Raw genomic sequence first — 24,407 nt, 5'->3', positions numbered from 1 at the left:
GATAATTGCCATACCCGGCCTGATAGCTTCCTGGACAACTATCACCCACCCAATTCACATGCCCCGCCCCGCCCCGCCCCTGTCCCCACCTCCCCACCTGTCCCATCTCACCCCGCCCCGTCCCACCCACCCCGCCCCGCCCTCCCTGCCCCCACTCCCGCCCCCACCCCACCCACATGTCGTAAATCACCCTTATCCAACCTAATCCAACCTTCTCTCAATTGGTGGATTTAGGTTCACAGTGGATTTGTCTTATGGGATTTTGTCCACTTAAGCTTTACTGATATATTGTTTTAGTTAATGGGATTTTATGATTTATTTGAGAACTTATCATCCGTGAGGCAATTTAAGATAAAATAATTAAACTTAAAATATTTGTGTCTGTAGTTCTTACTTCCGTCACAACAGTCATAAGAAGAATTTATACCGGTAAATAGGGTCCACCATTCATGATTACCGGACCCTATAGCCGGTTAAAGAGACAATACCTACCTCACACACTATCGGATATTAATGATTCGCTTTGTTGGTGAACTTAGTGGTGAAAATACATAGATTTACCGGTAGGTGTCAGCTTAACGTCGACTTTAACCCGACCAGTAACCCCTTAACTTATTTTGTCGCGTGTGAGGTTAATGAGCATTGTTTATTATTATATGGGGGTTAATGTTCCCTTCTTTTATTTTAGGTTAATGTTGTTTTAGTGTGTGTGGAAAGAAATGACTTCAGGTGTGTTTAAAAAGTTGATTAACACGAGTCGGGTTAACAAACTAAATATATCAAATGACTGAAGGTTAAGTTGTTAAGTTGGCCAGGTTTACCGGTCAGTTTGGCTAGTTCGTGAGGCCAACCCGGGTTAATATTGGGGGGGTTGGAGGGGGTAGGACAAAAACTCACATAACCTTAACGCTAAACCAGTGAGTTTTTGTCCGTGTACCGTAGGATAACCCGTGTTTACATTGGTGAACAAAACACGATCTTACCTGCTTTAACGATTTACCTGTATTTATGGATACTTTTCCCACATCCTCTGACCAAACTACTACTACTACTATTACTACTACTACTACTACGACTACTACTATTATAGCAACAAGACCTACTGCAACCATTCCAACTACCACCATTACCACCATCGGGTAGGTAATGTGATAGGGTCATGTTGGTGAGGGGGGAGATGAGGGGGAGCATAGACGGGTTACATCACCAAAGGGGGGGTGGGACGTCCTCGACCTGTTGGCCCCCACCCGCGCCTCTGTCTCCCCCCTTCCCCCCTCCCCCCTCATTCCCCTCCCTACCCCCAGTCCCGTTACTACCTTCCCATCACCGCCCTAAACACTGGTCATAGTTAAAGACCAGACCCTTAAATTGTGGTAATATTAAAAAGGAAAATATATCAAATTCGTCTTTCATTTGTTATAAAAATAATCACTTTAAGAGTATCTAAGAGTCCTTATTATAAACACTGGTAATACTTAAGTGGTAGACCTATTATCCAAGAGGTTAAAGTGGGTGAGTATGCGTAGGTAGGGGAGTGAACGAGGAGGGAGGAGGGGGGGGGGGTGTATAAGGGGCTGGCGTAGTGTCACACAGAAAACTCCTATAGTGAAAGTAAACCGTATTTATGGGGGGTTAAAGGTAAACATTATACTTCCAACACCTGTAATTACCGCTCGTCACTACAGCTCACTGGCCTGCTGTTCACTTTTCTTATGGTAAGTGTCGTGTTTTCTGGCATTTATTTAATTTTTTTTACAATTTGTTTTTATTTAATTTTTTTGTTCTTTCTTTCCGCCTGTCTGTCCGTCCGTTCGTCCAACTACTTCTCCACCCCCTCCATCTACCTCTACACCCCCTCCATCTACCTCTCCACCCCCTCCATCTACCTCTACACCCTCCACTTACCTCTACACCTCCATCTACCTCTCCACCCCATCCATCTACCTCTACACCCCTCCATCTACCTCACACCCCTCCACTCCAATTTCTACACCCTCCATCTACCTCTACACCTCTCCATCTACCTCTACACCTCCATCTACCTCTACACCCTCCATCTACCTCTACACCCCCTCCATCTACCTCTACACCCCCTCCATCTACCTCTTACACCCTCCATCTACCTCTACACCTCCATCTACTTCTTCTTCCACCCTCCATCTACCTCTACACCCTCCATCTACCTCTACACCCCCTCCATCTACCTCTACACCCTCCATCTATCTCTACACCCCCCATCTACCTTCTTACACCCCTTTCCATCTCATTCCTGCACCCCTCCATCTACCTCTACACCCTCCATCTACCTCTACACCCCCTCCATCTACCTCTACAACCCCTCCATCTACCTCTACACCCTCCATCTACTTTTCCACCTCCCTCCATCTACCTCTACACCCTCCATCTACCCTTTTCTACACCCTCCATCTACCTCTACACCCTCCATCTACCTCTACACCTCCCTCCATCTACCTCTACACCCTCCATCTACCTCTACACCCTCCATCTACTCCTACACCCCCTCCATCTACTTACACCCTCCATCTACCCTTACACCCCTCTATCTACCTCTACACCCCTCCATCTACCTCTACACCCTCCATCTACCTTCATACCCCCTCCATTCACTCTACACCCCCTCCATCTACCTGAACTTAGATTAAATGGCAGAGGAACTTGTCTTGAGTCAAACCCAGGTAGTCGACTGAACCGGTGGACCTCTACTGAACCGGTGGGCCACTACTGAACCGGTGGACCTCTACTTAACCGGTGGGCCACTACTGAAAGGTCATGTCTCCCTCTACTGATTTACGATATTACGAAATGGATTTTTTTGTGTGCCTGTTTTTAATGTTTTCGGTGTTTTGATGGCTAGTGTGGGGGTAATGGTGCCCTGTGTAAAATAATAATAGTAGTAGTGGTAGTTGTAGTGGTGGTAGTAGTAGTTGTGGTAGTGGTGGTAGTGATAGTAGATGTGGTAGTGATAGTGGTAGTAATAGTGGTAGGTTAAGTATTAAGTAAGTTTGGTCGGGTTTGGTTAGGTTAAGTTAGGGATTAGTCAGATTTGGTTAGGTTATAGAGTAGTCAAGTTAGGTTAGATTAGGTTCCGGGTTTTGGTCACATGTCCGTGAGTTTCGGCACCCTCGCTGACTGCTGGAGTAGTGACATTTAGCGTAGTGTTCCCGGATGTACGTGACTTATTTACTAAACTTTAAATTATTCGGACACTGGACATCGAACACTGGGCACTGGACACCGGACACTGGATATCGGACACCGGACACTGACGTTATAGTGGTTGTGATAGTGTAGTTACTTAGTGGAGGCAGAAAGGGGCGTAGGACATAGGGGAGAGAGGGGTGAGACATTTGAGGAGATGGGGAGTGAAATGCTGGGTGGAGGTGAGGGTGGAGAGGAGACATCCAACTGTGTGTGGAGGAGTGGGTGGAGGAGCCAAGGATATGGTAGATGTGAGGGAGGCATGTGGGAGGGGCAGACGGATTTATAGGAAAGGGGCGGGATAGGTAATGGAGGAGAGAGAGAGAGAGCAGTCAACGGTATCAGGCACTGCTAAATGCCAAGGTGATGCTACCTGTTTTTTTGTACCGTTGCTACCTGTTTTTTGTACCGTTAGGGAGCTACTTGTCTAACTTTCCTCTTGCGTGAGGGGAGGTGAGGTAAAGTTATGACCACATAGGCCAAAGGTCCCAACTTAGGTGGACCAAAAGTTCTCATTCCACTGACCTAAAGTCATGAAAGAAACGACCCTAAGTTCTAGCTTGTGTGGTCAAAACTTGATGCCAGACGAATCCAATTTCCTTACTAAATGGCTCTACTACACACCTCTAGCGCCCCATCCGTCCCTCCTACACCACCTCCAGCGCCCCATCCGCCCACACCTCCAGCGCCCATCCTCCCTCCACACACCTCCAGCGCCCCATCCGTCCCTCCTACACACCTCCAGCGCCCCATCCGTCCTCCTACACACCTCCAGCGCCCCATCCGTCCCCCTCCCCACACACCTCCAGCGCCCCATCCGTCCCTCCCCCACACCTCCAGCGCCCCACCTCCAGCGCCCCATCCGTCCCTCCCCACACACCTCCAGCCCCATCCGCCCCTCCCCCACACCTCCAGCGCCCCATCCGTCCCTCCCCACACACCCCCCCACCGCCCCTCCTACACACCCCAGCGCCCCATCCGTCCCTCCACACACCTCTAGCGCCCCATCCGCCCCTCGTACACACCTCTAGCGCCCCATCCGCCCTCCCCACCTCCAGCCCCACCCGCCCCTCCCCACACACTCCAGCGCCCCACCTGCCCTCCCCACACACCCCCAGCGCCCCATCCGCCCCCGCACACCACCCAGCGCCCCACCTCCTACACACCTCCAGCGCCCCACCCGTCCCTCCTACACACCTCCAGCGCCCCACCCGCCCCTCCCACACACCTCTGCCCCATCCGCCCCTCCCACACACCCTAGCGCCCCATCCGCCCCCTCCTACACACCTCTAGCGCCCCATCCGCCCCCTGTACACACCTTTAGCGCCCCATCCGCCCCTCTGCACACACCTCTAGCGCCCCACCCGCCCTCCTACACACCTCTAGCGCCCCATCCACCCTCCCACACACCTCCAGCGCCCCATCCGCCCCTCCTACACACCTCTAGCGCCCCACCCGCCCTCCCCACACCTCTAGCGCCCCATCCACCCCTCCTACACACCTCCAGCGCCCCATCCGCCCCTCCCACACACCTCTAGCGCCCCACCCGCCCTCCTACACACCTCTAGCGCCCCATCCGCCCCTCTACACACCCTAGCGCCCCATCCGCCCCTCCTACACACCTCTAGCGCCCCACCCGCCCCTCCTACACACCTCTAGCGCCCCATCCACCCCTCCTACACACCTCCAGCGCCCCATCCGCCCCTCCTACACACCTTCAGAGCTCCCATCCGCCCCTCTTACACCTCCAGTACCCCATCCGCCCCTCCTACACACCTTCAGAGCTCCCATCCACCCCAAATCAACCCCAAATTTCTGTGATTTTAATCGATACTGTCTCATATATTCCCATCGCCTTTATATCAAGTAAATATATTTTTTTCGCTATTTTCGTTATTTTCGTTCTTATGTTAACAGCTGGGTTACCTTTTGACATCTTTGTTTACGAGGAATATTTATCCAGGAGCCTTTGAGAATCCGGATTGAGTTCTTCATCAATTGTTTCATTGTTTTTACGTACACGCCTGAGTCTCAAGTTGACCCGGACCAGACCTCTGAGGCGGGAAGACCAAGTCAGTTTACATCACGAGAGATCTTAGTTGGGTCGTGATTAGTCCTCCGCCTTCTGTGTGTCTGTCGTTCTTGTCTCTGTTTTACCTCTAATTCGCCAACGATCTTCCTCCTCCCTCGATCTTCTCTCCTTGATCTCTTTCCTCCTCCTCCGTGGGTCTCTTCTCCTTCGTCTTCCCTCCTCCTCCTCCCTCAACAGGTGAGTTTGTCTTCCTCCTCACACTGAACCTCCCCGGGGGCTGTCTACAGGTAAGGCCTAAGGGACACCCCCCGTGGTAGTGAGGAAGTGTGATGAGGTTAGTCTCTCTCTGCTTTAATTTCCCTTTTTTTTTTAACCTCTTTCCTACATTGGTTTTGTATTGTTGGGGGGGTGGAGGGGGAAGGTTGGGGAGGGGGGGTGGGGGGAGGAAGGTTGGGGTGGGCAGTGGTGGTGGGGGGAGGAAGGTTCGGGGGAGGGGTGGTGGTCAAGAAGATGTATGCAACACCCAGGAATAAACCATTATCGTGACACAGGTGCAGCTCTCTCTCTCTCTCTCTCTCTCTCTCTCTCTCTCTCTTTCTCTTCCTATACCTCTGCATTTATCCCTTGTTTCTCTTTCTCAAGTGTCTTTCTCCCATTGCATTATTATTCCCCATTTATCCACTTCTTTCTTACTTTATCTTCGTAGTATTGGTAAGTCTCTTGACAACATCAAACTTTTATCTAAATACTCAAAAATAACTCTTATTCCCTTATAACTTTACTAATATTTCCTATGGTTATTATCAGTAAAGGCGTCAGATTTGTATTCAGCCTTAATCGGTTTATGTAATAGTTATCGGCATTAAATCGGCATATCACAGGCAATATTTACAAATACTCAAAGGTTCTGTAATTCTAGGCATTTTGATTTTTCCAATACTTATTTAATCGAGTTGAAAATCAAGATGTTTGGAGGGGCCCGACCACCAACTCAAGTATGTTATTCCACACGTCCACAATATACGCCTAGCGAGGTTGTTTTGTCTCTATTTGGTCTGTATATTTATTGAACAGCTGCAAACTGACCTCTAGATCTTATGAGTTAAAATTTTACGAGACTGTGGAATGAGGGAGTGCATACGAGTTGTGTAAAATATCCGCGGTGTCATTCTTATTGGGATTGTTAGTTGACGTTTATTTTTAGGAGTTATATCGTGTTGATGTCCTTCACGGGCGTCTTGTCAGGTGGAATTTGGTTTCTGTTCGTTTGTCTCTCTTGAACTTTCTAAATACTAAAGAATATAACCATAACATTACCATAATATTATTCTTAGGAGTATTAATATCACTATTAATTTTTTTCTCTAATAACTCACGGACGTAAATAAGTTGAAACAAGATTATGAGAATTCTTGTTGCCGAGCTGACGGATAGAGGGCGTTCTTAACTCATCTTCTAAGTAATCACCTCTTAATACTGTATGACATTTTAGGACGGGATTAATTCTCTATAATTTCATTTATTTTTTAGTATTTTTCGTCGGTTTACTTAACGGGCAGATGATAAAAGGTAGACTGAAAATTATAGCTCTGAGAATTGTGGGGGGTCATCCAGTGCCCCTAAAAAACGTGCTCGCGAGAAGAAAAATATTGAAAATAATTATAAGTACCGTGGCAAAGGTTATAGCAAATAAACCGAAATTAAAGAATAACATACCAATTTTTAAAAAGGCAGAAAGAATTAAAAATGGAAATATTATTATACCGTAAACTCCGGGTCATTCCTGAAAGCTGTAGACGACAACACCATAATGGTGGTGGAGGTGAAACGCATGGGCACGTCTCTCCCAGTCCACCCACCGCCTCGTGTGTGTATTCAGGATTATAACTTAGTCATTCTGTTTACCGCCGTGACTTGCTCTTCCATCCCGCCGTGTTGCCTGAACAGTTGTTTTTTTTTATAGATACAAGTTTTAAGTCTCAAGAATCCTGGAATACCTGGGAAGGCGACTAATGGCGTCTTCACCAAGGTAGGTTTGAGCTGTTGCTGATCTAAAGTTCATTGTTCTGATTTTTTTTATTACGTAGGTTGACTATTTCTTGGTGTTAATGTAATAACAATTTTAACGTTAACGATTGCGCCTAACTGGTTAACTTACCCTAAAATACACAAAATAACCACAAAATAACAACGAAACTACCAAACTACCTCGATATAGTTAAGTTGTATCGTTAACGTCTAGTTTTGGGTTGTTCTTGTGAGTTAGTTAACGTTAATCATTTGGGTGCAGTTAACATTATTACGAGTATTCATGGTTTAAGCTTTAGAGAATAGGGAATTAAGAATGGACTGTACGCTAGGGAGGGCAGAGCCTGTTTCCTATTGTCGCTCTGAAGACAAAGATAACTGTACTCTAGTCATGACGCAGATAATACCACCTGTTGTGACGTAGATAATACCACCTGTTGTGACGTAGATAATACCACCTGTTGTGAAGTAGATAATACCACCTGTTGTGACGTAGATAATACCACCTGTTGTGACGTAGATAATACCACCTGTTGTGACGCAGTGGATGTCACCACCCATGTTTCGTTTTACCTGCCACCTACCATGACAGATGACAGTGCTCTGATATAGGTGATGTCATTCATGTTAACTTAGATGATGTCACCTTTACTTCCAGGTGACAGACCAATTACCCTGTTAAGTCTTGAATTAGTCGAGCATCTTTTTTGCGAGAGAGAGAGAGAGAGAGAGAGAGAGAGAGGTGGGTTTATTCTGACAGGTGACTGGGTCAATGCTGTGGTCGTGACTGTATGTTGAAGAGACTGTGTGTTGAAGAGACTGTGTGTTGACTTAACTGGACATCAGCTGATCCGTGTCCACGCTCCAGGTGTTAGTGTCAACACGCCTTGGTACTGACAGGTGTCCAGGTGGCTGCCAACTTGAAATCCCACCAGACAGTTCCTTATTGGACAAAATTCCACTACACTGTTTCTTATTGGACAAAAGCCCACTACACAGTTTTCTAATTGGACAAAAGCCCACTAGACAGTTCCTGATTGGACAAAATCCTCCAATACAATATTTATCACCGGACATTTTCTATTAACCTAACTCTTGTGAATGTCATGGTCGGTAATAGCCAATCACTGCACGCCATGGAGGACAAGAACCAATCAGCGCCCTTGTTTGTGTGGGTTCTGGCAAAAAGACTGGAGAGGTCGGAGGGAGGGCGTGGTGGGGGGGGAGGCGTGGGGTGGAGGGCGTGTGTGTGGGGGAGGGGCGGTGGTGTGGGTGGGAGAGGGTGTGCCGTGGGTCGGAGCAGGAGGAGGGCGTGATGCTGGGTGGGGGAGGGCGTGGTGCCGTGGGTCGGAGGAGGGCGGGTGCTGGGTGAGGGGCAGCCTGGGTCGGAGGGAGGGGTGATGCCGTGGGTGAGGGGAGGAGGGCGGTGCCGTGTGGGAGGGCGCGTGGGTCGGAGCAGGAGAGGGGCGTGGTGCCGTGGGTGGGAGGCGTGGTGCCGTGGAGATGGCAACTCATTTGCCGCGGCTCAGAAACTACGACAAAATGGACAATAATATTTTTACCATCATAATTGTTGGCTTCCTGACACGGAGGTCCTGCATTTCCTCCCCCCTCCTTCCACCCCACCCAAACCACACCCCCTCACCCACACCCTCAACCACACCCTACCCAATCTCACCACATCCCACATATCCCACCCTAACCACATCCTATCTCATCCCACCCTCTACTCTACACCCCACCATATCCCCCCAACCACACCCATCCCAACCGAACCCCACCCAATCTTTCACACACCCTTCTCACTTCATCCACTCCACATCCCATTTAACAAACCACACCCTATTCACCTCATTGTACTCCACCCAACCTACTCTCTCTCTCTCTCTGTTTCCACCTTCCTCTTCTCACCCACATTCCTTCTTTCCACTTCTAGCCCCTCCTCCTCCTCCTTTCTCTTCTCCTCCTCCTTCTCTTCTCCCTCCTCCTCTCCTCTTCCTTCCTTCTATCCTTTCTTTCCTCTCCCTCCTCACCATGCATCCTTCATTTCCACATCAATGAATCGATCATTTTTACAACCTGGATATAATAAAAAACAACAAATAGCAACTTCCAGGGTCGAGTTACTGTATGTTGATGATTCTAATGGTCCCCGTGTTTGCTCTAGTCGACGCGGTATATCCTCGAAAACACCGAATTCCTTTGTTAGCCCTTGAGTACGATGACTTGAACCTTTAACCGCCTCCCTTGAGTACAATAGTGTCGTACTCAATGGATTTGGTTATCGTATGTGAAGGGTTTAGTCATTGTACTATAGATTGTCATTGTACTCATGGGGTTAACTAATCGTAGTCAAGGAATTTTTTTATTGTACTCACCACCACCATACTGAGTATATACCGGACTTAATCCACTAATCCGTAATTCTTATAGACCCAATCACGGCTCTTCACTGTGAAACCTCCATATAACGGACCTCTATATATAATCCGCTAGATGGGGTTTCACATTTAACGAACCCTCGATATTACGGACTTTCACATCTATATAGTTCATTAAATAGAGGTTTCACATTTAACGAACCCTCGATATTACGGACTTTCACATCTATATAGTTCATTAAATAGAGGTTTCACATTTAACGAACCCTCGATATTACGGACTTTCACATCTATATAGTTCATTAAATAGAGGTTTCACATTTAACGAACCCTCGATATTACGGACTTTCATCTCTATATAGTTCATTAAATAGAGGTTTCACATTTAACGAACCCTCGATATAACGTATTTTCCTCTCCGTGTAGTTCATTAAATAGAGGTTTCACATTTAACGAACCCTCGATATTACGGACTTTCACATCTATATAGTTCATTAAATAGAGGTTAAATTGTACCACATGTTATCCCTGTTTTTTCTGTTTTCGGTCTTTGTGTCTGTTGGTTCACATGGGGTGGGTCGTGCTGAATGGGCAGGTCATGTTTTGTGATTTATGACTCCTCGTTTTAGATCCCTTGATGTCGTGGATGGGGCCAGGAGGGTGGGGTCAGGGGGGGTGGGGTGGGGGCACAGAGGGTGGGGAGTGGGGGGGTCAGGGGGGGTTAAGGTATATCTCTCAAGAGTTTTATAAGCTTGGGTCGTGAATTTTCGCCAGAGAAGTGGGTTAGGTTAGGTTAGGCTAGGCTAGGTTAGGCTAGGCTAGGCTAGGCTAGGCTAGGCTAGGCGAGGTTTTGTTATGAGACGGGCTAGGAGTGGTTAGGTTAGGTTAGGCTAGGTTTTGTTATGAGACGGGTTAGGAGTGGTTAGATTAGGCTAGGTTAGATTAGGCTAGGTTAGGTTAGGTTAGGCTAGGCTAGGTTTTGTTATGAGACGGGTTAGTAGTGGTTAGGGTTGTGTTAGGATGAATAGTTAGGTTAGGTTAGGTTAGGTTAGGCTAGGCTAGGCTAGGCGAGGTTTTGTTATGAGACGGGTTAGGAGTGGTTAGCTAGCGTATTTGTTGTTAACCCAGGTTCCATGTGGCTAGTGTTACAAGGTGTACTGTATGTATGTATGTATGTATGTATGTATGTATGTATGTATGTATCCTTCTGTTTATCTAAGAAGTAACTATCACTGTTCTCGCCCTGTCTCGTGGTGACGTCAGATGAGCCTCAACAAGGGTGGCTCGTGTGATGGCTCTCCGGTCTATATAAAGAGTATTAGGCAAACAAAGGAACATAATGGTGTGGGGGTGACGTCAGGCTTCGGGGCGGCGTGGGTGTGAGGAAGGATAGGTATGTGTGTGTAGGATGGGTCTAGGATGAAGGATAGAGGTGAGGAAGGCGTGGGATAGGTGAGGAGAGGGGACGAGAAGGATGAGTGTGAAGGGAAGTCCTCCGTGACAAAATCATTGGGAGGCACCTGAGCGTGGTAGGCCTACCTGATGGTGGTGTTGGCCAGGTATAATTAATTAATGTTTGGATTTTCTATTTAAGTTACCCCCAAGATAAAATTTTCTCTGGTTTATGTGAAGATTAGACACCCCAGCTTATTTCACTTTAAGATTAGACACCCCAGCTTATTTCACTTTAAGATTAGACACCCCAACTTATTTCACTTTAAGATTAGACACCCCAGCTTACTTCACCTGTGGCTGTGATGTTACGAGTTTAAACGTTGCTGTGAATTATAATTAGTATTATTGTAGTCATCATCATCATCATTATTGTTGTTGGTATTACTATATTATGGTACTGGGATAATGAGGAATCGGTGATATCCCGGTAATACGAAGGTAAACTGTACCGGAAAACTGGGACGCGAGTGAAGAAACCCGAAATTATCACCACCAAGTTCATTGTTTACTTATTGAGTGTGTGTGTGTGTGTGTGTGTGTGTGGGGACGTAAAATGGCGTCAAAACAACATGTAGGTGTTTGAGAATCTCCGACTGGCCAGAGGGGGTGAGGGGGGAGGGGGGGTACGAGACATTGTTGGAACTTATGTTGACGGACTCGAGATCATTGACCCTCCCTCCAGTGTAGTATTAACTCCCTGAAAAAGGTTCGCGCTAGAGCTAATGAAAACTTGGTGTGTAAAAGAAAAAAAAGGGGGCCATATTTTCTGCCCTGATGCGTCGTCTTTCCCATGGAGTTGTTATGGTGTTTTTGTTGATGTGGTTGACTGTGGTGGTGGTGGTGGGACGTGGTTGGGTATACTGACGTTCTCCATGTGGGCTAACCTAACCTACACCAACCTAACCTAACCTACCCCAACCTAACCCAACATAAGAGAAACGTATTACATTGCTTACTACTAATAGCCAACTAGTAGATATTTAAACTAGTGCAATGTTCTAGTTAATTCCTATTTCCACAGTGCTAGTTTTATCTGATTGCATTGTTTTTATTGAGTACATCTCTCGCAGGAGGCTATTGGATTGCATATTGGTGAGAAGCAATCTGTAGATGTGTGTAAAGTGTTGCAGAACTCATGATAACTAGCAGCTTCCCATTGCAAGACTTGGCTGTTTCCAATTTTATGTCAGTTTGCAATTTTGAGTCAGTTTACAATTTTAAGTCAGTATATAATATTGAGTCAGTTTGCAATTTTGAGTCAGTTTGCGATATTGAGTCAGTTTGCAATATTACAATAGGTTAGTCCAGGTAAGAATGGTAGTTCAATTTGCACACAGCTTGGAGATTACTTTGTTGTAACGAGACTGTTGACTACACTGGTGCTGTCTTTAGTGTGTCAGTACTGGCTGGTGGTGATGATGGTGATTGATGATGGTGATTGATGGTGATTAATGGTGTAGTTTCCTGCACTTAGCTTGCGATAATATTGTATGTTTGCGTAATGTGTTTGAGCGGCGCCATTTTGAGGCTCCCACCCCCCCTCCCCCATCACGATCTGAGACTCCCCCCTACACCTACTACCACTTAAGACTCCCCCCACCAATCCCCCCCTCCTCTACCTGAGACTCACCACCATTACCAACTGAGACTCTCCTCCCCCCACCAAAGACTCCCCCCACCAGACTCCCCCCCACCAAAGACTCCCCCACCAAAGGGCTCCCCACCTCTTCCCCACCCTAAGACTCTTCCCCCCACCAGACTCTTCCCCCACCAAAGACTCTTCCCCCACCAAAGACTCTTCCCCCCCACCAAAGATATTTCCCCCCACCAAAGACTCCTTCCCCCCACCAAGACTCTTCCCCCCCACCAAAGGAGACTCTTCCCCCCCCACCAAAATCTTCCCCCCCACCAGCCTCCCCACCAAAGACTCTTCCCCCCACCACCTGAGACTCCCTCAAGGTCCACACGTGACGTCACAATAGCAGCTGACATTTGGTGATAGTGAACAACCCCCAGAGCGTTATGTTACCACCTTAAAGAACGTACAGAGTTAAGTACAGACACCAAGGAACGTACACATCAAGAACGTACAGAGGTAAGATTATGACTTAGGAACGTACCATAGCTATTGTCAAGAACGTATATTGGTTGATACAGACTCTGAGGAACGTACCATAGCTATTGTCAAGAACGTACAGTGGGAAAGCTAAAAGAACGTATTGGGATAAAATTATAGCCACAAAGAACGTCTAGCCTGAAGGAACGTTTGTCTGATTATAGCCTGAAGGAACGTTTGTCTGAAGGAACGTATATATGTTAGAAATTACAAGAGCCTGAAGGAGGGTGGATAGCCTTGATGGTAGTTAAGGGTAAATTGGGTCGTTACAAGCACTTTTCTTCACTTATGTTCTACACACACACACACACATTTACACACACACACACACACACACACACACATACATTTACACACACACATTTACACACACACACACACACACACACATACATTTACACACACACATTTACACACACACACACACACACACACACTTACACACACAGGATCGAGTCTAAAGGTCTAGATCTTGATACCTACCTCAGACAGACAGACACAGGCAGACAGACAGGCGGACACAGACAGACTGACAGACATAGACAGACAGACAGAGACACAGACGCAATATTTTTTCTGTCTCTCCCCCCCTCTCTCGTCCCTTCCCATTTGGCGAACGACTTGGCGATTATCTACCCCTGTTGGCGAACGACTTGGCGATAAATTCATCGACATTTTGGTGAAAGTTCCCAGGCCGCCATTGTTGTTATTCTTGAGTCGAGAGAGAGAGAGAGCCACACTCCGTCCATTAAAAGTTGTGTGGATGGTGATGGCTTGTCAACACAGGTGATCATTAAGCCAGTCACAACACCAAGTTCATTTACCTGGCTGTACACACACACATACACACACACACACACACACACACACATACATACATACATACATACCAGAGATAACAAAAAGCAAAATCCACTCTTATGCGGGTATGGTGTGCGTTTATCTAATTAGGTTCAATTTTTGTGTCACTTAAATGTGTATGTGTGTGTGTGTGCGTGTGTGCTTTGTGTGTGTGTGTGTGTGGCCCTGGGGTGGTAGTGCCCATCAACAGGTGTGTGGGAGGATGGGCACGGTACAGTCAGCTGATAGACTTAACTGTTGTTTACATGAACTTGCAACACCGTGTTCGTATCTCTTCCTGGAGTCTTGGCTTTGGTTACGTTAAATGATTTTTTTTTTTAAATGTTCGGATTTTTTGGTGATTTGTTTTATTTATTTGTGTTTTTTGTTGTGTAGTGAGTTTTTTTTTTCTCTCTCTCTCTCTCAATGACGTCAAAGTTAAAAGTCTGTGTGTATGAGCTTTTGTAAACACTGAGCATGACTTGGGTAGTATGAGGGTCTGTCGTACACCTGTTAGTTAACCTGGTGGTAATTGGTGGATTATTTTGGTCGTTTATGGCAAGATGATGTGTGAATTGTTTGATGGTTTGTGTAAGGTGGAACTTGGTGTACAGTGGGGTGGAACTTGGTGTACAGTGGGGTGGGTGGAACTTGGTGTACAGGGAGGTGGAACTTGGTGTACATTGGGGTGGAACTTGGTGTACAGGGAGGTGGAACTTGGTCTGTTATTGCAAAAGCTAAGACATGGGAGGAGAGTGTCGCTGAAGGGAGAGGATAGTCACAAGGGAGAAAGGGAGGTAGAAGAATAACAAGAGAAAAAAGGGAGAGTAGAGTCATATAAGGGAGAAAGGGAGAGAAGAATCACACCAAGGAGAGAGAGAGGGCTGGTTACCACCACCCTCTCTCACCAAACCCATTTCCCGACCCATTCTCCTCCCCATCTCGTGTGCTAACAATGGGCAACATACTTTAATTACTCCCCAATGACCCCATAGCTGTAGACTAACAACCCATGAGGTGATTGGGATGGGTTACAGTGGCTTAGTGGTATTGGGATGGGTTATTTTTTGTGAGGTGGGGGATGGGTGTGGGAGGATGTGGGTGTGTGGGGTGGGATTTTCTGCTCGATATAGTCCCATTAAATAGAACGCGTCACTCTATATAAACCCCCATTGGGATCTGAAAAACGACAGTACTAGGAGAAAAAAAAAGCTTTCGTTTAGGTTAGGGAATGGAGGTAGGGGAGGGAGGTAGTTAAAGGGGCGTAAAGAGAGGGTGGGGAGGGTAGGGGGAGGGGGAGGGAAGCGGGGAGAATGAAGTGTGACAGCCTATCCCGTGGGACAATGAGGTGAAGTAACCCGCTCGTTTATTTAGGGTAAATCGCTTCTTTCACCCTAGCATGACAGGGTGATTTCTGTTCCCCTTTCCTCTCTCCCTCCCTCCTTGCTACCCTCCCTCTCTCCCTCCCTCCCTCTTTATTTCTCTCCCTCCCTCTTTGTTACACTGCCCTCTCACCCTCCTTGCTACCCTCCCTCCCTCCCTCCTTGTTACACTGCCCTCTCACCCCTCTATGCTACCCTCCCTCTCTCCTTCCCTCCTTGTTACCTGCCCTCCTCACCCTCCCTTGCCTACCCTCCCTCCCTCCTTGTTACACTGCCCTCTCCACCCTCCTTGCTACCCTCCCTCTCTCCTTCCTTCCTTGTTACACTGCCTCCTCCTTACTACCCTCACCCTCCCCTTGTTACCTGCCCTCCCCACCCCTCCTTGCTACCCTCCCACCCTCCTCCTTGTTACACCACCTCTCCACCCTCCTTGCTACCCTCCCTCCCTCCCTCCTTGTTACACTGCTCTCTCACCCTCCTTACTACCCTCCCTCTCTCCTTCCCTCCTTGTTACACTGCCTCTCACCCTCCCTTACTACCCTCCCCTCTCTCCCTCCCCTCCCTTGTTACCTGCCCTCTCACCCTCAGCACTACCCTCCCTCTCTCCTTCCTTCCTTGTTACCTGCCTCTCTCCCTCTATCTTTCCCTCCCACCCTCCTCCCCTCCCTCCCTCTTTGTTACACTGCCCTCTCACCCTCCCTCCCTCCCTCCTTGTTACACGTTGTTAGTGTCGCAACTTAAGTGAACCAAGTAGTTGAAGATAAGCTAGAGTCTCAGTGTAAAGTCTACTCCACATGGCAACCCTCATCTCTCTAATTTCCAATCGGGGATTATTTTAACTCTCAAACCCTCGAGAATTTAAGGCGCTGTTTGACCGGCAGGTTATAATGGGGGGGTTTCAGTCCTAATAACCTAACCATATGGACTGGCTCAGAGAAGGTTATTACTGTAATGGTGTAATGGTTAGGTTTGGGCCCCAATAGGACAGGGCTATTAGGCTCGGGGTCTGTCTGCCTAGTTGACCAGACCCCTAGATTCTTGACCAGTTAAGTGTGTGTGTGTGTGTGTGTGTAATAATAATATATGTAATAATAATATGTGTATGTGTTAACGGTTTATTGAAAGAGCTTGTGACAGAAGGCTGAAAATATCTGATTTACATATTTGGGGAATGGGTTACGAATTGCAAATAATATACAAGTAACAAAAAGTGACACAAATAAGACATATAGTAACTTAGATGGGGATCAGCTCAAAATACAGTTCATTTCAACATAGTGACAGTGTAGGGAGCAGTGTTTACTGGGAGTGAATACACTGATTTATTACATGTTATTGATAATCTTTACAATGGTTGGGACTGGGCTGTTCTTATAGCGATCAGTTCGTGCACGTATGGGCTGGATGCGGTTGTGGTGTCGAACAGCAATTCTCGGACAGGGGATCTCAGGTGGTAGTAGGGGCCGGTGTCGGGGATGGTGTAGAAGCTTCTTACCAAATTTGCAGATGAGGCCGTGGTGATGGTCAGTGAGAGTCGAAAGGGTCAGTGTGTTGAGCGCTTCTTGATATGTGGAGTAGGAAGGGGAGAGAATAATCTTGCATGCCCTCTTTTGCACTTTTTCTAGGTGTTTACGTTGTGTGGCATTTAGGGAGGAAGACCAGGTGGGGGAGGCATGGGTGAGCTTGGGAAGTATGAATGTGTAAACGCACTGAGAGCTCGTGCAGAACTCCGAGGACTTGAGTCGGCGGAGGGAGGTGGGGCAAACTGAAGTTTGACAACTTCACTGACGTGTGGTTTCCAGTGGATTTGTTGTCTATGGTGACGCCGAGGAGCTTCGTGGAATCTACAACCTGGAGTGTGTTCGGACCTAGAGTAATGGAAGGGAAATTTGGGACAATGTCAGAGGTTGATGTGTGTGTGTGTGTGTGTGTGTGTGTGTGTGTGTTTCAGCTTTAAATCCACTCTGAAAATATGTACCTAAAATCATAGTAATTTTATATTAATTACAATTTTAGTAAAACAATTTATTTTCACTTACCATTTTCTTAGGCGTTTTCTATCGGTTCATTGTCCGCTAGTGAAACTTTGTACAGGTGCAAGGTGTCACCTGTAAGTAGAGGGGGGGTGTAATTAGTGCCTGTGTCTTAATTACAGGAAAGTGCAGTGTTTAGGTAGGTTAGATTAAGGTGATAGGGGGACATTGACACACACACACACACCCACACACACACACACACACAACCCCACACACACACACACACACACACACACCCCCCTTATCTCCTCTATCTTAATAACAAAACGACATTACAAACACAAAACAAATAAATACTAAACTGACATAGAAACAAACATATAAATAGCTGTAAAAAGTGAAAGCCAAGCTAAGCCAGGAGGTGAGCATAACACCTGGAGCATAATAACACGTGGAGCATAATATATCACCATGGAGTCTTATACAAGGTCAACTACACCCTGGTTCTATTGCTACACTGTGTACTTACCGTTCTACACTCGGTACACTGAGCCTTGGGTGTGGGTATGTTTAAGCTGAACACTCACTATACTAAGCTGAACACTCACTACCTAAGCTGAACTCACTATGCTAAGCTGAACATTCACTATGCTAAGCTGAACATTCACTATGTTAAGCTGAACATTCACTATGCTAAACTGCGAACACTCGCTATACTAATCTGAACATTCACTATGCTAAGCTGAACACTCACTATACTAGCTGAACACTCACTATACTAAGCTGAACACTCACTATACTAAGCTGAACACTCACTATACTAAGCTGAACACTCTCCTATACTAAGCCGAACACTCACTATACTAAGCTGAACACTCACTATACTAAGCGAACACTCTACTATACTAAGCTGAACCCTCACTATGCTAAGCTGGAACCTCACTATGCTAAGCTGCACTCACTATACCAAGCCGAACCTCACTATACTAAGCTGACACTCCTATACTAAGCTGAACAAATACTATACTAAGCTGAACTTGAATACTGATTGAACATGATATACCGTATATTAACATACAATGTAACCAGTAATAATTATAGGGTGTAAGGAAAATGTCCTATCTCCTGTCTGCTGCTTCCTCCCTGTCTGCTTCCTCCCTCTGCCTTGCTTCCTCCTGTCTGCTGCTTCCCTCCCTGTCTTGCCTTTTCCCTCCCTGTCTGCTGTCCTCCTGTCTGCTGCTTCCTCCTGTCTGCTGCTTTCCTCCCGTCTGCCTGCTTCCCTCCCTGTCTGCTGCTTCCCTCCCTGTCTGCTGCTTCCCTCCCTGTCTGCTGCTTCCTCCCCTGTCTGCTGTCCCTCCCTGTCTGCTGCTTCCCTCCTGTCTGCTGCCTCTGTCTGCTCTTCCCTCTGTCTGCTGCTTCCCTCCCCTGTCTGCTGCTTCCCCCTGTCTGTCTTCCCTCTGTCTGCTCTTCCCTCCCTGTCTGCCCTTCCCTCCTGTCTGCTGCTTTCCTCCCTGTCTGCTTCCCTCCCCTGTGCTGCTTCCTCCCTGTCTGCTGCTTCCCTCCTGTCTGCTGCTTCCTCCTGTCTGCTGCTTCCCTCCCTGTCTGCTGCTTCCCTCCTGTCTGCTGCTTCCCTCCCCTGTCTGCTGCTTCCCTCCCTGTCTGCTGCTTCCCTCCTGTCTGTTGCCCCTCCCTTCTCTGCTGCCTTCCTCCGTCTGCTGCTTCCTCCTGCTCCCTTCCCTCCTCCTGCTCCTTCCCCCTCCCCTGTCCCTTCACACCCTCCCCTGCTCCCTCCCCCTGTCTGCTCCCTCCCCTCCCCTCCCTCCTGCTCCCCTCTGTCTGTCCTTCCCCTCCTGCTCCCTCCCTCCCTCCTTACCTCCTGTCTGCTCCTTCCGCTCAGGGTGTCAGGGGCAGGCAGAGGTGGGCTGGGGAAGGAAGGAGACAGGCAGGGAGGGAGACAGGCTGGGGAGACAGGAGAGAGAGACAGCAGGGGAGGGAGACAGGCAGGGAGGAGACAGGAGGAGGAGACAGGCAGGGAGGATATTTTGTATATTGTGTTTTATTATCTAGGTGATCTTACGCTGTTATCATACCTGTGTGTTGGTGTGTGTGTGTGTGTGTGTGTGTGTGTGTGTGTGTGTGTGTGTGTGTGTGTGTGTGTGTGTGTGTGTGTGTGTGTGTGTGTGTGTGTGTGTGTGTGTGTGTGTGTGTGTGTGTGTGTGTGTGTGTGTGTGTGTGTGTGTGTGTGTGTGTGTGTGTGTGTGTGTGTTGGTTACGCAGTCATGACGATTTTCGGATGCAGCCACCCTTGAATTTTTGTCTGGAGAGAGAGCCCTTTGGCACAGTAATCTGAGATTCCTTGCAACATGCAGCACCCCCCCCCCTCCCTATCCCCTCTCCCTCCCCACCACCTCACCCCACCCCATTGATGCCTTATGTCGTAACACTCATGACCTCTCTGACCTCCCCCATCACCCTCCCCTTCCTCTCACCCCTCCTCCCTCCTCACCCTCCCCCTCCAGTAGGTGAAATGTGGGTAGGGCCTCCCTCCTTTTAGTTTTGTCTCGTCTCACACACTTTCATTTTTCCCCCGGTGTGTGTGGGTGGTGGATATAGGGGCGTGAGGAGAGTGGTGTGTGTGTGTGTGTGTGTCAGATGCTAAGCTTACCTGAAATATTCACACACTCTTACACACCCCTCTCTCTCTCTCTCTCTCTCTCTCTCTCTCTCTCTTCATATCCACTGCTGCAGGAGGTGTAGTAGGTGGCCACTCTGTAGAGACATTGACGCAATAGCAGGATGTGATCCATTATCTCTGTGATCACCGTGTACTAGCTCCCTTCCTCCCCTCCCGTCTCCCCCCTTCACCTTCCTCCTCTCTCCCTTCTCCCTTTCTGTTTCTCTCTCTCCTCCCTCCGTATGTGATCACTGTGTGTTGGCTCCTTCTCTCTCCTCCTCTCCCCTTCTTCACCTTCCTCTCCTCCGCTCCCCTCCTCCTCCTCCGCTCCCTTCCTTTCCTCTCCCCTCCGCTCCCCTCCTTTCCTCTCCTCCGCTCCCTTCCTTTCCTCTCCCCCCCCCTCCCTTTCCTCCCTTCCTCTCCTTTCTCCTCTTCCCTTCAGTGCAAATTCTACTCCATTGAACCTTTTCAGGACGATGATTTAACCCTTTGAGAACGATGATTTAACCCTTTGAGGACGATGATTTAACCCTTTAAGGACTATGTTTTACCCTCCTATCATCGTTAAAGGGTTAAACTACCACCCTTGACCCGTTTAAGTTGTAGGGACAATCGGGCGTCCTGATTATGTGATGTCGAAGGAAATATTGATGCAAGAGGTTTTGGGAATCCAGTAATCCAGTGGGTTAGTGTGTGTGTGTGTGTGTGTGTGTGTGCAAACTATAAGTACACACATATGTATAAAGAACTACATCACACACACACACACACACACACACGTTCTAAACTATTGTGCAAGTGTAAGACCTTCATTTGTATATAATAACACCGGGTCTACCACCACTCCTTTGAACCATCCCTACTTGTCACCTCACCCATCAGTATACAACGCAACACAACACCATACAACACAACACCATACAACACAACACAGCATGACACAACAGAACTCAACACAACACATAATACAACAGCACTACACAATACAACACCACAACACAACACAACACGTATCTATCTGCTAAGTATGGTACAGTCCCCTTCACTAGCGCGTTTACAGGGGCTCGTCATATAAACATTCCACAGATCATTACATTGAGATGTTTGTTTTAATATTGTTTTACTGATTCCTTATTATGTTTACTATTGTAATTTTCCTTCTGTCTATGTAAACAAACACAAGGTTACGACACTGCACACAACATGCGAGCCTATACTTACGAAGTGAAGGAGGACTGTATGTAATTTCTTTCCCGTAACTGGTAATGTGAGAGCATATCTGGGCTGACTTAAGGTATGATACAGAATCTCGGAGATTTTTTACGTAAGTTTTGACTCTGATGTGAGGACGTATCTAACTGACTAACCTAAGCTTACTGTATGTGACATAAACCTGAAATAAAGCTCTTACCACATAAAACTTCATCCGGTTTAGCTTACTGTAAATATATATATAGAGAGAGAGAGGGGGGGAGGAGGAAGGATTCATGAGTGGAAACAAGATGTATGTTGTAGTTGTCCTCGTTCTTCCCAAAAGGGGGGTTGGAGGGGGAGGAGGGTGAGTGTGGTGGACGGTGTTGGTGGGGTTGGAGGCGGGGGTTGGTGGGGTGTGTTGGAGGTGATGGGTAGGTGGTGATAGTGAGGTGTTGGTGAGGTGAGGAGTATTGGTGGGGGTGGAGAGGAGGAGGGAGGGGTAGGTATTTGTGTAGAGGGTGGAGTGCCCAATCTTCCGTTACACATGATTATTGGCATAGGATACAGGTCGTCCTCGAAGGTGTGCTTGTGTGTGTATGAGGTGTATGTATGTATGTATGTATGTATGTATGTATGTATGTATGTATGTATGTATGTATGTATGTCCGTGTGATCTGTCGTTTCCTCTATTCTTATTATATTTTACTTCCTTTCTGGTTTTAATTTCCATCTATTTATTCACATTCTGTCTTATTCATCTTATTTATTCACATTCTCTCTTATTCATCCATTCTCATTATGTATTTATCAGGTTCTTGTCTCTTATTATATTCCTCATTAGTTTCTTCTTTCTTTCTTCTGCTTCTTATCTCACATTCTATCTCTTCTCACTCTTGTTATCTCACATTCTATCTCTTCTCACTCTTGTTATCTCTTGTTATCTCAATTTCATCTCTCTTTCTCACTCTTGTTATCTCTTGTTATCTTACATTCACTTTTTATTCATCCGTTCTAGTTGTATTTTCTATCAAGTGTGATTATATCTTGTGTCTGTATGGTACCTGTGTTTTAACCCGTTGAGTATGATGTTTTAACCCTTTGAGTACGATGTTTTAACCCGTTGAGTATGATGTTTTAACCCTTTGAGTACGATGTTTTAACCCTTTGAGTATGATGTTTTAACCCTTTGAGTATGATGTTTGTTTTAACCCGTTGAGTATGATGTTTTAACACTTTGAGTATGATGTTTAACCCGTTGAGTATGATGTTTTAACCCGTTGAGTATGATGTTTTAACCCTTTGAGTATGATGTTTTAACCCTTTGAGTACGATGTTTAACCCTTGAGTATGATGTTTTAACACTTTGAGTATGATGTTTTAACCCGTTGAGTATGATGTTTTAACACTTTGAGTATGATGTTTTAACCCTTTGAGTACGATGTTTTAACCCGTTGAGTATGATGTTTAACACTTTGAGTATGATGTTTAACCCGTTGAGTATGATGTTTTAACCCTGTTGAGTATGATGTTTTAACACTTTGAGTATGATGTTTTAACCCGTTGAGTATGATGTTTTAACCCTTATATGATGTTTTAACCGTTGAGTATGATGTTTAACCCGTTGAGTATGATGTTTTAACCCGTTGAGTATGATGTTTAACCCCTTGAGTATGATGTTTAACCCGTTGAGTATGATGTTTTAACCCGTTGAGTATGATGTTTTAACCCGTTGAGTATGATGTTTTAACCCTTTGAGTATGATGTTTTAACCCTTGAGTATGATGAACCTTTGAGTATGATGTTAACCCGTTGAGTATGATGTTTAACCCTTGAGTATGATGTCCCTTGAGTATGATGTTTTAACCCTTTGAGTACGATGTATTGGGACTCAACCTAACTACCCTAGGCAGCACTCAGACCGGACCGAGAGAGAGAGAGAGAGATGCCCACGGTAAAGAAGGGTGCTAAGGGCGTCTCCTGGCTTACTGGTTACAGAATCCGCCCACAAGCCGCCCACAAGGCTTATATTCTGGGTGTAACCTTTATCGTTTACGCCCTAATTGTTATATGTATATAATTTGGGAGATATGTAGTGTATGCTGTTCCTCTGTGTGTGTTTATGTCAGTGTTTATGCGTCTGTGCGTCCGTTTATGCGTCTGTGCGTCCGTTCGTGCGTCTGTGCGTCCCTTTGTGCGTCCGTAACTTTTCTTTCATTTACTTGAGGATTTTTTTAGCATGGAAGTAGAATTTGGCCGAGGTTTTGTATGTATGTATGTATGTATGTATGTATGTATGTATGTATGTATGTATGGTTATAGTGAAGGTAGTGGTAATGGTGGTAGTGAAGGGGAGATGGTGGTTGTGGTAGATGATGATAGAAGCCAATGGTGGTAGATAAATGGTAGTGAGTGTGAAAATGGTGGTTATGGGGGGATGATAATGGGTATCGGTGACCAGGATAATGGTAGTGAGTTTTCAGAGTTGCATGCAGTCAGGTTGCATTTTTGTGTTGAAATATTCCAGCATGTATATAAACACAGGTATTAAGGCTTATCTGTTCCATAGACTATTGAACATTGAACACAAACTTCAACTGATTAAACACTGAACCGAATCGAACGAATCATTGAACGAATCTTGTGAATCTTCCTGAATCACATACCAAAAAGGGTTCTTCATATACCTAGTTAAATAGCCATTACGAATCTTATAGACTAGCGAATCTTATAAACTAGCGAATCACATCAGGTAAAAAAAACACCGAATCACACTAAAGCTTCACCCAATCACATCGCTAATCACACAATAACAAGAAATCACCGAATCAAAACACTGGGTAAAAACCACGAATCACATACCAAGCGAGACAGCGGGCACGAGTATGATCCCCCTAGTGGGTGCGGTGCAGTGGGGGTGAGGGAGTGCAGGGGGGGCTTACTATCCATGAGGGGGGGAAGAAGGAGGGGAAACCTGTTCTGGAGAGTTTGGGAAGGGGAGAGGGGGGAAGGAGAGGGGTTGGGAAGGAGGGAGGGAGGATGTGGAGTTGAGAGGGAGTGGGTAGGGAGAGGGGCTTGAGAGGGAGGTGGTAAATTGTAGTTGGCACCGGGAG

At 46.7% G+C, this 24,407-nt stretch overlaps 1 protein-coding gene across 1 annotated transcript in view; it reads right to left on the bottom strand.

Moving 5' to 3' along the window:
- The window catches only part of LOC121856161, a 62,593-nt gene that overhangs the window by 21,175 nt on the left and 17,011 nt on the right, over window positions 1-24,407 (bottom strand). The window contains exon 2 of the mRNA XM_042351480.1: window positions 17,493-17,561. Coding sequence (XP_042207414.1) covers window positions 17,493-17,495 — 3 coding nt within the window. The 5' untranslated portion in view covers window positions 17,496-17,561. The remainder of the gene's footprint in view (window positions 1-17,492; window positions 17,562-24,407) is intronic.

Source organism: Homarus americanus, unplaced genomic scaffold (genome assembly GCF_018991925.1).
Source record: "Homarus americanus isolate GMGI-L3 unplaced genomic scaffold, GMGI_Hamer_2.0 scaffold48016, whole genome shotgun sequence".
Lineage (NCBI taxonomy): Eukaryota > Metazoa > Arthropoda > Malacostraca > Decapoda > Nephropidae > Homarus > Homarus americanus.
This window is presented reverse-complemented; position numbering and strand designations above follow the sequence as displayed.